Source organism: Natator depressus, chromosome 3 (assembly GCF_965152275.1).
Source record: "Natator depressus isolate rNatDep1 chromosome 3, rNatDep2.hap1, whole genome shotgun sequence".
Lineage (NCBI taxonomy): Eukaryota > Metazoa > Chordata > Testudines > Cheloniidae > Natator > Natator depressus.
This window is the reverse complement of record NC_134236.1, coordinates 22871939-22889593: the sequence shown is the minus strand read 5'-3', so window position 1 is coordinate 22889593 and position 17655 is coordinate 22871939. Positions and strand designations below refer to the sequence as shown.

General features: G+C 39.7%; 1 protein-coding gene across 1 annotated transcript in view; it reads right to left on the bottom strand.

The window, feature by feature from the left end:
* APOB (apolipoprotein B) overlaps positions 1-17655 on the bottom strand; it is a 51523-nt gene that overhangs the window by 15324 nt on the left and 18544 nt on the right. Inside the window, 16 exon segments of the mRNA XM_074947525.1 lie at positions 104-477; positions 2836-2981; positions 3239-3426; positions 3597-3772; positions 8227-8437; positions 9119-9240; positions 9476-9658; positions 10428-10639; positions 11818-11985; positions 12989-13180; positions 13534-13710; positions 14292-14529; positions 14919-15130; positions 16491-16637; positions 16754-16871; positions 17056-17283. Coding sequence (XP_074803626.1) covers positions 104-477; positions 2836-2981; positions 3239-3426; positions 3597-3772; positions 8227-8437; positions 9119-9240; positions 9476-9658; positions 10428-10639; positions 11818-11985; positions 12989-13180; positions 13534-13710; positions 14292-14529; positions 14919-15130; positions 16491-16637; positions 16754-16871; positions 17056-17283 — 3092 coding nt within the window.

The window sequence follows — 17655 nt, the reverse complement described above, 5'->3', positions numbered from 1 at the left end:
AAATAAACAGTTTGACAACGAATGCACTTTTCATAGTACATATAAAATATAGATATTTTAAAAGTAGATTTAAAAGTATAATACTATTAACAAAAATTCTTACCTTGCACATTGTATGAAAGTAGGTCGAAAACAGAATCAGCTTTCATCAGATAACTAGTTCTCATACTGGAAACATTATCTGTGGTGTTAGCCACTGTATAAGATGCAGACCAGTTGTAATAATTGCTATATACATTTGTAGAAACCTCTAACTTGCCCAGTAAAGGCACACGGAGTTGGTAGGACTCTGGAACAGTAAATAGTGGAAGTTGGTACTCCTGAGATGGCACATTTATTCCAATTGATGCCATTACCAACTGAGGTGTTTTTATGGTCTTTGGCAGCCTTATGTCATGCGATGATCTTCCGCCAAATGGCAATGGGATGTTAATTATAACATTGTCCTTGTTCCAAATATATTTGATCCGGCCATCACTGTAACACAAAAATTACCCACTATGTAAAACTCTATGAAACACATAAAAGTAGTTATTATTAATAATGATAATGAGGTAATTTATATATACATTAATTTTAAGGGAAGAAAGAACCATTATGATCATCTAGTCTGAGCTCAGCACTCCACATACATTCACTAATTAAACCTCAATGCAGATAGGTATGTAAGTGTTGTTATCCCCATTTTACAGATCGGAAGACTGAGAGATTAAGTGGGCCAACACCACACAAAATGTCACTAGCAGGGACTAGATCTTTTCCCCCAAAGATAAATTGACTAGACCATGCTGGTTGCTTCTCTAATGAGTTTTTCCAAGGAAGTTAAACACAAGACTCTTATTTTGCTCCTGATTTTCTACTCTAATTAATACTTTGCATCTGCCATTTGAGGATCTTAGTCTGCTTTATGAACATTAATGAACAGAGATATTGGTATGGGAATGGGTGTCAGAGAAGAGTGATGAAGGTATAATATGCATTTTATAAATGAGGAAACTGAGGCAAAGACAGAAAAAGTCTTTTGACCAAGGTCACATTCTATATAAAAAAGACTCCACTTTCCTAACTCCCAGAATAATGCCCTAAGTGCTCCAATTGGTGTCTCTTGATTTGAAACCCTTCCTCTCTGATGTCATTGCCACACTTATGCAATATGGTATTTGGAATAGTAGAAAAAGGGATCTGTTCATATTCATGTGAATAAAAGTGATATGTTTGTAGAGTGTTACATCAAGGACTTCATTATTATTATTATTATTATATTCTATGATAGTTCCTGGTTATTTGAATATCTCACAATTTAATTAATTTTAGAAGACATTATTTATTCGTCCAAAAATTCATACTGGAAAGTGTGTTGATCATTACTCACTACTCATTACTCATCTTTCAGTACCTGTTATTGTTTTTCTTTAAAAGTTCCAGCCATCTAATCAGGTATCAGAAACAATACCATGTGACTGTGAAAAACTCTGGCTGGCGGCTGTAAACAGGGAAGTTTGGTGGTAGTGGGGGATATTGTTATGCACAGACAAAAATGAGAAGAAATTGCATTGTAATTTATAAGATCAGTACTTTTGGCAAGTTCTTTTTGTTGTTGTTTGTCTGTATCTGTTTCTCTAACCTGGCTGTAGGTTATATGATGTTTGGGACAGAGACTGTCTGCTATTTTATGTGTGCTCCGTAGCTGGAACAACCAGGGTTGGAATCTTTATGTGCTACCAGAATATTAATACTCATAATTTAATGCTCCATTGCACAGCACAAATAATGAATACCAAATAGTCAAAGTGAAGTTTCTAACACACATGGGCTGAAATTGTTTGAATAAACTGTTCTGTGAATACTAACAAATAATAGATACATTTGCTGAAATCAAGATAGATTCATAAATAATTTGCAAACAGTAAAAAAGGGCTATATTCACAAGCATTATTTGTAATGAATTATTCTATCAGCTGTACTTGATTAAGGTTGTTGCTCTCTACATACCAGTAAGGACCACTCCAGACTTGGAGAAAATATTGACCAAGTCCATTGGCACATATGACTGTCTACAAAACAGTTTTACTGAAGCACAAGAATTGGAAATGTATTAGAACCTTTGGGGTATCAGAAAATATGTTATATAAGATATGGTCCAAAATGTCAGTCAGATACCAAAAGGATGAATATGGTGCAAACTTCAAGACAGATAGATTAGCTAGGCAGAATGTGTGCTGTTGAATGGAAGTGAATGGCACCAAGGAGCAATCTGAAAGTCATGGAATCCCAAATACAAAGTTGTGATTTTTAAGAAATGGCCAATAAACCAGAGGCACTGAATCTGAAATGGTTAACAAAAATGTAGTGTAGGGCAGCAGAATTACCCACTGTTATAATAATGGGCATAGTTGGTAAGACGGTAGGAGAAAGATCACTTGGTTCCCAACCCATATTCTGCCCACGAACAGACTGAAAGCAATGAAGATGCTTTTGCCTAATATTAGCTTCACGTTACCACAGTGAAAGAAAGCATAAGGAAAACAATTCATTTTCTGCTAAGGGATATGGAGTGCATGATATATTTATATGTGATGGGCCAGATCATCAGCTGGTGTAAATTGGCTTCAGTGGAGCTATGGCAAATGTCACTAGCTGAGGCTCGGCCCCTGCATATTAATTATATATGCCATTTAGTAAACATAATTATATATCTCTGCTCTTACAATTCTTTGTTATGGTCATTATGTGCTATTGTCTAAAACAAAGTCCAATCATATTTTAAATAAAAAATACATGACCAAATTTCCAGTTTCAGTTCCCTGTGGTGACTGTTCTTATTTCTCCATTTACCTTTTCAGGAAGAGTTCTTCTGGAATGGTAATATCAGGCAGCCCCATTGTCTGAATGTTCAGTTCTTGCAGTCCATTTAGCTTATCTTGTAAAGTTTGGGCATAGGGAACATCCTTGGATGCCTTCTGCAGCCAGGTACGGGTTGCCTGCAATGACACAGTGGATGTGTTTTCCAGAGTAGTATGAAATAAGTGTTAGCTTTAATCCAGTGGGACTACCCATGTGTTTAAAGTTAAGCACATGATTGTGTGCTTTTCTGGAGAGGAGCAGATAGACCTGATAATGCAACTCTTCCACACACAAGTGACTGTTCACACAAGCAGTCCCAGTAAAATGTGTTGGACTGCTCTTCAGGGTTGCATGATCAAGCTGTAATATTTTTAGAATAAATATTCACACTTACCATGATGAATTGTGAGACAATGTGCCGGATTGTCATATCTGTATTGGCCACTTTCCGGTCCAGCAGCTCATTGGCGTGCTTCTGTAAAGCCTTCGGGTAGTCTGCAAAGTCAACAGGGAAGTTGGCAGACATCTTTTTCACTGCCGTGCTGGTGCCTGAATTCCACTCTAGTTCAATCTTCTCATTATCTGAAAATCATGAATTCGGGGTTGGGGGGAGGATAAAAATTAACAAAATCATGTTACTCTTGTATGGCTCACCGTGTATAGAGAAGTACTAGATAACGGATGTAACAGGAGATTACATATATGGTTTTCACATATGGGTGAAGTTTCTATGTCATGATAAATGCCCATACCATATCTGAAAACAACTCTCTCTGAAATTGAGTTCCCATAAGTTGTTGCAGATGAGTCCATCTGAAGAGAAACCCTGTTCAGTGAATGATGAAGCAATGCTTCAGTTCTGAGTTCAGTCCGTAGGCGAGGGATAGAAATGACACCTCCCAGCATTGCATCTTTCTTCCCATCATATCTGTGAAAGCAAAATAGTAGCAAATGTGAATGTCACCTGTTTGGCTATACTATGGCTGGCACTTTTCCAGGAGCAATTATAGCATTTAAAACTGCAAAAAGGAATTCTGGGTGGTACAAAGAATGAGTTTATTTGGACCTAGGAACTTGACCCTTGAGCTATTGAGAGCTCTGAATTCCCATTGATTACGGAAAATTATTATAATACTATTGTGGAGCTCTTTCTGTCCAGGTATATATGGGCCAAATACTAAAATCCTTACTCAGGATAAACTCCCAATGATATCAATAGTAGTTTTATCTAACAACTGAGTAAACACTAAAGCATTTGGCCCGCTATGGGCAAGAGTCTACTACTGAGTCTGATCTTCCTCTAGCTTAAGGATTTTTACGCCACTGTAACTTTGCTGACTTGAGTAGACTTAATCCTGATTTTACATTGGTGTAAATGAAAGGGAATCAAGGTACTTGAACTTTGTTAATGCCACTGGTGTTACAGGCAGCTCTGCATGAGGAACATCCCTGGGGCAGCATCAAGATAAGAGAATTCTGTTGAAGAATGAAGGGTATTAAAGAAGGTGAGCAGTTCACTTCACTGTGGGTCTGTGACAATTTTAGGATGAAGGGAAACCTGCCATTAATTATAAACTCTTCCATAGATGCTACAGGAAATATTCTTATCATGAGGAGTGAGGATTCTTACAGATAGCTCTCTGATGTTTTTATTCTTATTATGTATTGAGTGCCAATGGCACATTTGACACTCTACCAGTATAACAGAAGATATGGGAATTACCTCAAAGAATTTGTAACCAAAATTATATATGCCATATATAGTGTGCAGGATCCATTCTGAAGCTGGATTATACTTACTTTCTTTTTATTTATCTGTGGTGGATTATAGATGAATGGCTTTATGGAAGAAGTGTGTTTTAAAGAGGGATTTGAACAAAGAGAGAGAGAGAAGTCACATGGTGCATGCAGATGATGGACAATCTCTGTGTATCTAGAACAGGGGTTGGCAACCTTCAGCATGCGGCCCATCAGGGTAATCCACTGGTGGGCTGCGAGACATTTTTTACGTTTCAGAGTAACAGCCGTGTTAGTCTGTATTCGTAAAAAGAAAAAAGAAAAGGAGTACTTGTGGCACCTTAGAGGTGGGTGGGTATTGTAGTTGTAAGAATGCTTGATAGAGATCTTGTAGGTGTTTGTCTCTGTCTGAGGGGTTGGAGCAAATGCGGTTGTATCGCAGAGCTTGGCTGTAGACGATGGATCGTGTGGTGTGGTCAGGGTGAAAGCTGGAGGCATGTAGGTAGGAATAGCGGTCAGTAGGTTTCCGGTATAGGGTGGTGTTGATGTGACCATCGTTTATTAGCACTGTAGTGTCCAGGAAGTGGATCTCTTGTGTGGACTGGACCAGGCTGAGGTTGATGGTGGGATGGAAATTGTTGAAATCATGGTGGAATTCCTCAAGGGCTTCTTTTCCATGGGTCCAGATGATGAAGATGTCATCAATATAGCGCAAGTAAAGTAGGGGCGTTAGGGGACGAGAGCTGAGGAAGCGTTGTTCTAAATCAGCCATAAAAATGTTGGCATACTGTGGGGCCATGCGGGTACCCATAGCAGTGCCGCTGATCTGAAGGTATACATTGTCCCCAAATGTAAAATAGTTATGGGTAAGGACAAAGTCACAAAGTTCAGCCACCAGGTTAGCCGTGACATTATCGGGGATAGTGTTCTTGATGGCTTGTAGTCCATCTTTGTGTGGAATGTTGGTGTAGAGGGCTTCTGCATCCATAGTGGCCAGGATGGTGTTATCAGGAAGATCACCAATGGATTGTAGTTTCCTCAGGAAGTCAGTGGTGTCTCGAAGGTAGCTGGGAGTGCTGGTAGCGTAGGGCCTGAGGAGTGAGTCTACATAGCCGGACAATCCTGCTGTCAGGGTGCCAATGCCTGAGATGATGGGGCGCCCAGGATTTCCAGGTTTATGGATCTTGGGTAGTAGATAGAATATCTCAGGTCGGGGTTCCAGGGGTGTGTCTGTGCGGATTTGATCTTGTGCTTTTTCAGGAAGTTTCTTGAGCAAATGCTGTAGATGCTTTTGGTAACTCTCAGTGGGATCAGAGGGTAATGGCTTGTAGAAAGTGGTGTTGGAGAGCTGCCGAGCAGCCTCTTGTTCATATTCCGACCTATTCATGATGACAACAGCACCTCCTTTGTCAGCCTTTTTGATTATGATGTCAGAGTTGTTTCTGAGGCTGTGGATGGCATTGTGTTCTGCACGGCTGAGGTTATGGGGCAAGTGATGCTGCTTTTCCACAATTTCAGCCCGTGCACGTCGGCGGAAGCACTCTATGTAGAAGTCAAGTCTGCTGTTTCGACCTTCAGGAGGAGTCCACCTAGAATCCTTCTTTTTGTAATGTTGGTAGGCAGGCCTCTGTGGATCATTATGTTGTTCAGAGGTATTTTGGAAATATTCCTTGAGTCGGAGACGTCGAAAATAGGATTCTAGGTCACCACAGAACTGTATCATGTTCGAGGGGGTGGAGGGGCAGAAGGAGAGACCCTGAGATAGGACAGCTGCTTCTGCTGGGCTAAGAGTATAGTTGGACAGGTTCACAATATTGCTGGGTGGGTTGAGGGAACCATTGCTGTGGCCCCTTGTAGCCTGTAGTAGTTTAGAAAGTTTAGTGTCCTTTTTCTTTTGTAGAGAAGTAAAGTGTGCGTTGTAAATGGCTTGTCTAGTTTTAGTAAAGTCCAGCCACGAGGAAGTTTGTGTGGAAGGTTGGTTTTTTATGAGAGTATCCATTTTTGAGAGCTCATTCTTAATCTTTCCCTGTTTGCTGTAGAGGATGTTGATCAGGTGATTCCGCAGTTTCTTTGAGAGCGTGTGGCACAAGCTGTCAGCATAGTCTGTGTGGTATGTAGATTGTAATGGATTTTTTACCTTCAGTCCTTTTGGTACGATGTCCATCTGTTTGCATTTGGAAAGGAAGATGATGTCTGTCTGTATCTGTACAAGTTTTTTCATGCAGTTGATAGATTTCCACTCCATGTGGCTAAATGCAGTGCCTTGCATAATGACAGGTTTCAGAGTAACAGCCGTGTTAGTCTGTATTCGTAAAAAGAAAAAAGAAAAGGAGTACTTGTGGCACCTTAGAGACTAACCAGTTTATTTGAGCATGAGCTTTCGTGAGCTACAGCTCACTTCATCGGATGCATAGCATATCGTGGAAACTGCAGAAGACATTATATACACACAGAGACCATGAAACAAAACTTCCTCCCACCCCACTCTCCTGCTGGTAACAGCTTATCTAAAGTGATCATCAAGGAGGGCCATTTCCAGCACAAATCCAGGTTTTCTCACCCTTCCCCCCCCCCCCACAGACACACATACAAACTCACTCTCCTGCTGGTAATAGCCCATCCCTCTTTGAAACCTCTCTTTATAATGCGCATGATAATCAAGGTGGGTCATTTCCAGCACTAATCCAGGTGTTCTCACCCCCCCCACACCCCTCCAAAAACCACACACACAAACTCACTCTCCTGCTGGCAATAGCTCATCTTACAAACCCCCCCCCCAAGACGTTCTGGTTAAACTTGGATTATTGCTGTGCACATTGTAAGATGAGCTATTGCCAGCAGGAGAGTGAGTTTGTGTGTGTGGTTTTTGGAGGGGTGTGTGTGTGTGGGGGGTGAGAACACCTGGATTAGTGCTGGAAATGACCCACCTTGATTATCATGCGCATTATAAAGAGAGGTTTCAAAGAGGGATGGGCTATTACCAGCAGGAGAGTGAGTTTGTATGTGTGTCTGTGGGGGGGGGGGAAGGGTGAGAAAACCTGGATTTGTGCTGGAAATGGCCCTCCTTGATGATCACTTTAGATAAGCTGTTACCAGCAGGAGAGTGGGGTGGGAGGAAGTTTTGTTTCATGGTCTCTGTGTGTATATAATGTCTTCTGCAGTTTCCACGATATGCTATGCATCCGATGAAGTGAGCTGTAGCTCACGAAAGCTCATGCTCAAATAAACTGGTTAGTCTCTAAGGTGCCACAAGTACTCCTTTTCTTTTTTATTTTTTACGTTGACCGTCTTCAGGCATGGCCCCCCGCAGCTCCCAGTGGATGCAGTTCGCCGTTCCCAGCCAATGGGAGCTCTGGGAAGTAGTGGCCAGCACGTCCCGGTGGCCTGCGCTACTTCCCGCAGCTCCCATTGGCTGGGAACGGCAAACTGTGGCCACTGGAAGCTGGGGGGGGGGCCATGCCTATAGACGGTCAATGTAAACAAAATGTCTCATGGTCCACCAGCGGATTACCCTGATGGGCTGCGTGCCGAAGGTTGCCGACCCCTGATCTAGAAGAACGTACTCCTGAAAACCCTACTGTTAATAAAATATTCAGTTACCTCATTTCAAAATATTCGGAATATCTTACAGGGTCTTGGGATTACCTTATGCGACCAGTAAGAGTAACTTCAGGAATCTTCTTGTTACTGATGTCTAAGATAAAGGTATATGCCCTCATTTCCAGAGTAGATTCATCATTGACTCTGAAGTTGGTACCAAACTCAATATCAAAATTTGGAATTTGCACATCACTGGTCAAAATCTTCTTGTCTCTGTTGTATCTGAAGGTCAGCGTGGCCTCAGTTTGTCTTGCACCTGAAAAATGAAACATTAATGATGTCTTTTTAGGCTTTTATAGAAGGAAGGATGAAAGAAATGAGCATCTGAAAATAGCATTACCCCAAATATCTAAAGCAGACAGTGAAGAGAACAATTTGAGTACACAAGTTGAAATTTGCTCTCCTTGTTCTTTCAAATTTCTAAGGATTCCATCCAACCTACTGGAGTCTCTGTATTGTCTCTAATGACCTCTCTGCTTGCTCTCTCTCTTTATCTATCACTGATCTCCTTCAGTTTGTCTCTCCATATAATTTGATATTGGTGCAACTCTTTTTCTGTAACAGATTTTCAGTATTTCTGTGCATTATTGACTTACCATTTATTTTCATATTTCACCTAACAACGTATCTTTTCTCTTGCTTATAGGGTGCCTCGTAATTTCCCTTCTTTATTGCTTTCATGTATCAATGTAATTTTATTATTTAACACAGTAAAACATTTTGAGATGCAAAATATAGTTATGGTCCTTCAAACACCTGTGCACTGGAACTACTCATGTACGTAAAACTGAGGACATGCGTTTGCAGGTTTGGATACAAAAATTGTTTTGTATTGTATGTTGTAAATAGCAATGCTAATTTTGTTAATCTGATTTTTCTTAATGGCAATGTCATAATTCAAAGATGAGCTAAGTCTGATTGTTCTTTAGATTCTTACCTTTTGCCTCAGTGGTAAATTTCAAAGTGTCTACCAGGTCATTTTCCTCTCTCTGTAGCCCATAGTTAGCATTTGCAGAGTATTCCTGTACTTGTCCTGTAGGCTGTATTTCAATTTCAATCCTAGAGAATTCATAATGGGAAAAAGGTAATCTATATTAGTAACTAACAAATCCAAATAGTAGAGCAAAAGGTAAAAATCACCTCAATTCCCATCCGTCTTGTTTCTGAGTTGATCCTGCCTGTCTTTTATTAAAGTACATGAAAAAAAAGCAATATGTACTGCAGCCATAAGAGGGACGGTTGACTTTTGTGGGATAGACAAAAAATAGATACAGAGAAGGATGACATGACTGACCTGGTTTCTCCAGTCAGTGGGTAGTATGGTGCTGCATCTGTGTAGCTGGCATTAGAGTAAGCTACTTTAGTACAGTAATTTAGACCAACAAAGAAAGGTTTGCAAGATGTCCACGACTCTCTGTTCTCAATCAGAGGTGGAATCACTTCAGTTTTGGTTGGAGAGACCAAATGTAACGTGTTACTGGAAAAGAAAAATAAGCCTGGTTATTCTCAAGACATGTATCTAAATATTACTGTTATTTGATAAATCCTATTTATTTATGAGATTGTTTTCAAGTGAAAACCTTCTGAAAAAATATACCTATTACAAGCTTAAGAAAGCCCTGGCTGGGATGATTTAGTTGATGTTGGTCCTGCTTTGAGCAGGGGGTTGCACTAGATGACCTCCTGAGGTCCCTTCCAACCCTGATATTCTATGATTCTATGAATACAGGGCTTTGGAAATAGCAAGTAGTGAGAACATGATAAAATTATTTATTAATAATTATTATATAATAAATAACCTGCATACATACAGATCCTTTCATCTTAGAATCTCAAAGTGATTATGATAATTAATTAAACCCCCCATCACATAGATATGTATTGTTATTACCAGCATTTTATAAAAGGGGAAATTGAGGCATAAACAGGTTATGTGTCTTGGCAAATATTATGAAAGTGAGTAACAAATTCAGGAATCTTTCAAGCCTTACTCCCAGTCCCTAGTTTGCTCTGACTACTACGTTACACCGAGAACGAAGTTATCCTAGCTTTACAGTAGCGGTCATTTTCCAGAATAGCAAAGAAGAAAAACAAATAAAGAAAGAAATCCAAAAAAAACCCCCGAAAAAGCCAATCACCATCAAAATAAAATCCAGTACAATATTTATCATTCAGAAGCAAAAAAGCAAGAAGGAAAGGAGGATGCAATCTTGAAAGAGCCAATATTCTTATCCAGATCCAAATACCTGAAGCTGAAGAGCTTGGTAGGGGTCTTTGGAGCAGGAATGCTAAGTTTTAATTGTCCGGCTCTCAGACCAACCCGGGCTTCAATTCCAGACTCATGGTATATGTTGGAGATCATCTGCACGCCACTTCTAGCAAATGCCGGGATGTTTACTCCCACATGAGTTATAAACTCAATTGCCATCGAGGGTTTAAGGACCAGGTCTGCTTGCATCTATGGGGCAAAGAGAAAATGATATATTTCATTCCCCAAAGAACATCGTTTAGTTCTGATAATATCAATGCAAGAGTAATGTTCTCATTCTTATTGATGGACTAGATCTAGATATTGGTACATTAATTTATCAAATTATGTTGTTATTCAGTAAAGTTTGGTCCCTAAGGGTATGTCTATACTACTCACTGGATCGGCGGGCAGCGATCGATCCAGCAGGGGTCGATTTATCGCGTCTAGATCGACCCCCGAGCACTCTCCCGTTGATTCCTATACTCCACCACCGTGAGAGGTACAGGAAGAGTCGACGGGGGAGTGTCAGCAGTCGACTCACCGCAGTGAAGACACCACGGTGAGTAGGTCTAAGTACGTTGACTTCAGCTATGTTATTCACGAAGCTGAAGTTGCATAACTCAGATCGATCTGCCCCCCCCACCACCACCACCCCAGTGTAGACCAGGCCTAAGACACACTATAGAATCTGACGGAAAAGGGAAGTGATATTTGTGGGGAAGCAAATATGGGGGGAGATAACTCAGGGACAGTGAACTTGCTTTTTGTTGAAGCTGTTCCCACTGCAGAGAGACTTTGAATAAAAAATGGCTGTTTGGAGAGCCTCATGCAATTTAAATACAGTCAGAAGAGACTTTTCTACAGTGGGAGGATTATACTAAGCTCCAGTGAGTAAAAGGTTTGACAAATAGGAATGGGTCCAAAGATCTATCTAAACTTTCCCAATGTATAAGACCACTCAGGCTCAAGGTTTTAATTTGGCTGATAACCAAAATAGGGGCCAGATGCAAAATCTGGATGCGGATTCAAAAATTTACAACCCCAAATTTCAGAGATGTTCGGATTGGAGATTTTGTTTCAAACCTATTTCTGGTGACTCAGGATTTCAGAGAAGTTAGCCTGTTAACTTGGGTTAACTTGGATGAATAATCTTAGATAGATATATAAAACCCAGGTATATTTTAATATTTGTTTTGTTAAATTTATTATTTTAATATTGCCCTCATCCAATGACAACCTGGAAGCTTTGTAATTAATAATTTAATCTTTGTTTCTGGAATATTCTGTATTGTCTTTGACAACCTGCTGATATCTCTGTTTTTTGCCCAAAGGAGATGGCACACTTGTTAGGGGAATGTAATATCATGACAGGAATTAAGACTCACATTCTTTGGTTGAATCTTCACCCCAGCCTTGGCTCCAGGAGTTGCAATTCCAGACAAAGCAACTTGGAGCTGCAATCCTGCTCCAGTTGGGAGCTCAAATTCATTGTCCATAAAGATGTAGTGAACAAATAAGTCACCCTCTGTACCTTTTGAGATGGCCTGCACAATCTGTGAATCAAATAAAGAAACACTGAATAATGAAGTACTTTAATATAGGCTTTGTGACATTAAAATGAATCCTAGGATGAGGTATAAAGGACCTTTTAAAAATATCCTTTAATCATAATCACATAATCTAAGACTATAATTCTTACACAGTACAGAGACCAAGACTCCTCAAAAATATATACTTTATGAGGCACAAATAAAAACATTCGCAAAGAACATTTATCAAAATCTGGCTTTTAAGAAAAGTTAATACAATAATTTCTTCACCTAAATCTGAGGAAACAATAGTGACCACCTGCTTATATGGTGATAGGTGTAATATAATTACTTAGGTGGATCAGATTAGGTAGAAGGGTGAAATCCAAGCATGACTGAAGTCAACGGTAAAACTCCCACTGACTTCAGTGGGGTCAGGATTTCACCCAATATCCCTAAAGTGCAATACATTTTCTTTCCTTTTTAATATTATAAAACATTAAAAAAATTTCCTCTACATTCTACCTCCATAATTAACACTTTAGCAAAATAGCCATAGACAAGCATTAAGATTTTAGTGATTACTCCCACATTGGTCTCAATCCTGCAATGGGATCCTTTGGAGTCAATAGGTGCATACTTGTGTCTCAGCAGACTCCCACTGGCTTCTCTGGGACTCTGCATGGATCTCATTGTTGGATTGGATCCCCGGCATGTGAAATCAAATGGAATAAAGATACAGAGATAATCATGATATTGAAGGCATTGTTGTGAATCTCACATTCTTCTGTTGTCAAGATGCACAAATAGATGGATTTGTTCCAATGGGAGTTAGGCACCTAAATAACTTTGGGGATAGGGCCTTTGTCTTTTTTTGGCTAAATTTTGACACTACATTTTAAATAATTTTCTTTTTAAGTGACTAGTACTCCATTCAAATATCTGCTTTATTTGGAAGATAAATATAAAAATATCTGATAGAAAAACCTAATGTGAAATATTTTCATTCTGCACTTGAGAAACATACCTTTTCTGGAATGGCCTGCAGAGTTTTAATGCTCTTTAAAATCACATTTCCCATTAGCTTGAAATCGTTGAGTTTCATGTACCCAAGTTCTTCTCCCAGGATTCGGAGGTAGGCCCTAGCTTCAGGAACTTCTTTGTTTCCCATTTCTTTTATCAGTTTTTCAAAGTTCAGCATTATTCCTTTCATCACATCCTGAGAATTCAACAAAAAAGTACCTCAAAATGAGATCCCCTTGTAACAAGTCTGAGAATTTGATACACCTAGTACAATTACATAATGGCTGCCAGCTGATCTGCACACATAGCCTTATTGGAGACAGAACTCAGGAACTTTGGTTCCTAAAACAAAGGATTCTATGAAATGCAATAAAGGAAAATCACCTTTAGTTAGGTGTAACTAGGGATTTTATTTTCTGTAAGTTAACCACGAGAGGGCAATGGTCCAGATATACAATACATTACACATACCGGAAAGTACTGCACACAGATGTATGTGTGTGCTAAATATTAATAAAACACTGTCCAAAGAACAGTCTGAAAGTATACCTGATCCTGTCTGTCATTCTTGGAGTAACCAAAATAGTCAAAGAGCACCTTGGAGACATGCTCTGGAACTCTGCCGTCAACCCAGTACAAAGCCTTACTGGCACTGTCGGGAAAGAACCCTTTCTGCCCAAACAATGCTTCTAGCGTTGGCTCAAAACTCTTCCCATCCATGCCAATCTGAAACACAACAAAACAGTGTAATGACTGAGACAGATTCCCTGCTTCTAGGGAGTTTTACAGCAAAGAGACTCTCTGGTGAACAAATGGTACATTTTAAAATGTACACTGCAATTACAGAAAGCTATAGAGAAGATGCATGCATGCAGCTGGGGAGCAAAGCATTTGATCTCTCTTTCGGTGAAATTCACCCCCACGCACAGCATCAGCACAAGACCTATGAATTGCTTACATCTCTCCTAAACCGTAATATGAGTGCTCAAGTGTGACATTAGTGTGACAATGCACTTCAAGTGGGCTGTTGCATAGGGGTGAATTTTACGCTTAATGAGATCTTGAATGACTCAACCTAAGCCTGAAATGCTCCCAGACACGATGGTAATGGGTGCCAAGAAAGGGCCAGTCCGATCCAAAGCCCACTGAAGTCAATGGTAGGGCTCCTTTTGACATCAATGGGGTTTAGATCAGGATCTTGGTGCTTGTAAAAATAAAATATTTAGTCACTGCAAGTCAGTATAAGCAAACAGAAAGAAAATATGTAAAAACTGAGTAACAGTGTAAGGATTTGACATCTGTTGTACCTCAAAGATATCCATTGGGCTAAGTCCATACAACGGCAGAGTAGTTTTTAGCATGGTTTCTTTAGGAATGTAGGTGTTTGGATCAAAGATCAGATTTCCTTCTACTTTGGCTGAGACAGGATCATGCCCGGGCAGGGAAATACGTTTGGAAATCTGATAATTTTGTGAAAACTTTCTGAAGTCATTGGCTGCTGGAATCTGAGATCCTTTAAGAGCTTCTTGTACTTTGTTTTTAAGACTAAGAAAAAAGGAAATTAATTGGAATACAATTAGTAAACATTCCAGAAATCAGTTAGTCTTCAAACAATAACGATTTCTTCTGCCACGTGTCTTGATTGTATTTAGTGAATGCTCTGTACTTGTTCATGTAGTAAACGCAAGGGTAAGCGTAAGGTAAGGGTAAGAGGGTGAGCCAGGACCTCAGTGGGTGTAAGCTGGCATATCTGTATTGAAGCCACTGATTTACACCAGCTGATTATCTGGCCCTCTGACTTAAAATTGTTTTAATAAGGCTATTTCAGTTCACGATTAGTCTTTGGAAAAAAGCACAGAACAGGATCATCTGAATTCCAGTTAGGGTTATAACTTTGTTCCTATGTCAACAATGTACAATTTAATTGTACTTACTCGTCGATGCCTACTTCCTCAGAGTCCAAGATGTTGGCAATGTGGGTAGCGACAAAGCTTTTCACTTGTTCACTTTTGTCCCTTAGGAGCGCTCTAGTGATCTTGTTGAGATCAGATGCGGAAGGGCCTTTCATCAGCATGAGATAGGCTGCCAGACGTTTGTCAACTGGAGCATCGGCATTTTGGAAGGCTTTAAGAAGCACAGCACGGTCCTGCACCAACAATGAAAGGTACATTAGTGCACTGATAATCTGGCTAGCAGATGATATTGCCAAGTCTCTGATTGGAACATGTTGGGTCAAATTATTTCCTTAAATCACACCCATGTAACCTTGTTGCAACTTTATTGGCGTTATAGAGCGGGGAAACCCCTTATTTCTAGGACTGGTAAAAAAAATCATTAAAACTTTGTTTTGTTGGAAATTTTCATGAACAAAATCTGCTTTTGTCAAAACTGAAATTCATTTTGGTTTCTGGCAACTGAAAATGAAAACTGTTGCTTGTTGTTTGTTGAAAACCCAAACATTTTTAGTTTTTATTTTATCAACAAAAGGCCAAAAACTTCTGAAGAAAACTTTAGATGAAAAATGAAAAGGTTTTTGCTTGACATTTTTCTTAGGGAAAAATAAATTATTTTCCAACCAGCTCTACTTATTTCATATATATTGCATAGTAATTCTGATTACTTCACCTTCACAGTACACAAGAAAAACAATCTCTGAAATGTTTGGGGTGATGTACAGCATCTTAACAACTATTTAAAACACGAAAAAAGGTCCTGTCTTGTAGGCTGTAGGCTCTTTGGAGCTAGAACGGGCTTTTTCTTCATTTCTGTAAAGTGTTTAGCACGATGCATCCCCAGTGTGATTGAAACAAACCTTCTGATGCTGCTGTAGTGCAAATACAAATAATGCCTAACTCTTATACTGTGCTTTTCATCCATAGATCTCAAAGCACTTTACCAAGGAGGTCAGTACCATTATCCCCATTGTACAGATGGAGAAAATGAGGCACAGAGAGGCTGACTTGCCCAAGGTCACTCAGAAGGCCAGTGGTAGAACCAGGAACAGAACCCAGGTGGTTGTCTAGTGAATTACCCACTAGGCAACACTACCACAACAAATAACCACCCAGTAAAAGCAATGAGCCTGATTCTTCTCCTCTCACTATAATTAAACCTGGGTAAATCAGAGGTAACTCTCTTGAAGTCATTGGGCCACATCATCATTGTAATTACTTCATTGAAGACCCCATCCAATAGCAATGGACAGATCCAATTCTCGTCTCACGTAATTAAACCTGTGTAAAACAGGTGCAACACAATGGAGCTATGCCGATTTACACAAACTAAAGATCTGGCCCATTGAGTTATATCAGCAGAAAGCTGCTGTGAGAGGAGTATCAGACCCAGTAAAATCAAGGAAGGAGTTCTAAAGAAAGGCAGGAGAATAGATAATGAGGGAATAGCATAAAATATTCATGGATGGAGGAAACCTGCTTTGTTTAATCATTAACTTGAAGCATATAACTGAGATGAGCTAGAACTGTACAAATTCTTAAAGACTGATTTACCTCATCAGTGATAGTCATTCTTCTCAGTGCCTGGATGGCTGCTTTCTGAACAGAAAGTGACGCAACTTCACTTTTGATACATGTCTTCAGAGCAGATTTCAGGTTCGGATTAGCAACCTCCATTGCCTTGCCCATGTTTCCAATAGCCTGTGGATTATGAAAACAAGGCAATAAATATATTTTCCCAGTCAATAAGAATGCTATACTCCACGCTGTGATTTTAAAATAATAGCTTATATAAAGAGACAGGGAAATTAAAATACCCTAAGTGTGAGGTAGGTTAACTCGTCATTCCCAGAGCACTCATTGCCAATCATTGACTCCATAAAGTTTGCAGTATCCGTTATTTCCTGTGTCACCGTTTTCTTGTCTTCATAGAATCTAAGGGAAGACAGAAATGAACCAAAAACCATTAGAAACACCTTACTTAGGTGTGTGTAGGGAATCCTTTTCTAAGTCAATTTGCACAAACATAGCAATCTGAACGATTAAATCTCCAAATAATGACTGCTGTCAGAGTTTGTCCTAACATTTTCCCTGTACACATATATGCACATATACTCACTTGGCAACAGCATGGCTTAAAGCATAAAAAGTAGCTCGACTTTGCTGGTACTGGGCCATGTTAAGAATTTCCCGTATTCTTTTGGTACATGGAAAAGGCAGGAGTCCAAGGCTGTATGTGACTGCATCCGCCACCAGAGGATCAACATTTCCAGTTCTTATTATCTGAAGTATAGAACCGAAGCAATCTGGGGTACCACACTGAATCAGACCCTGCACTGTGATGGAACTGAAAGGGAAAGAGATTATGGACATTAGCCCAATGTTCTTGAGCATATGTCCATGTTGCACATTAGAAAGAAACATCCAGCCAGTGTGTTACAACTATATTCAAATGAAGATAGATATTTTCTACAACTGAGAAATGTTTTTAGGTCTCTATGGAGTCATGAAATTCAAATCAGAACTTTGTGAAATTTGGAGTGTCTCAGAGTAAGAGTTTTCCAGTCAGGTCCACTGTAGAGACTAGTCCACAACCTGAAGTTCAAATCTAGATCCAAACTCCACAAAGTCCAGAGGAGGTTTTGGAACTGGGATTTTGGTTCAGGCGTATCCTTCTCCATCCCTGTCTGTATCATCGATATCTTTTATATCTATGTAT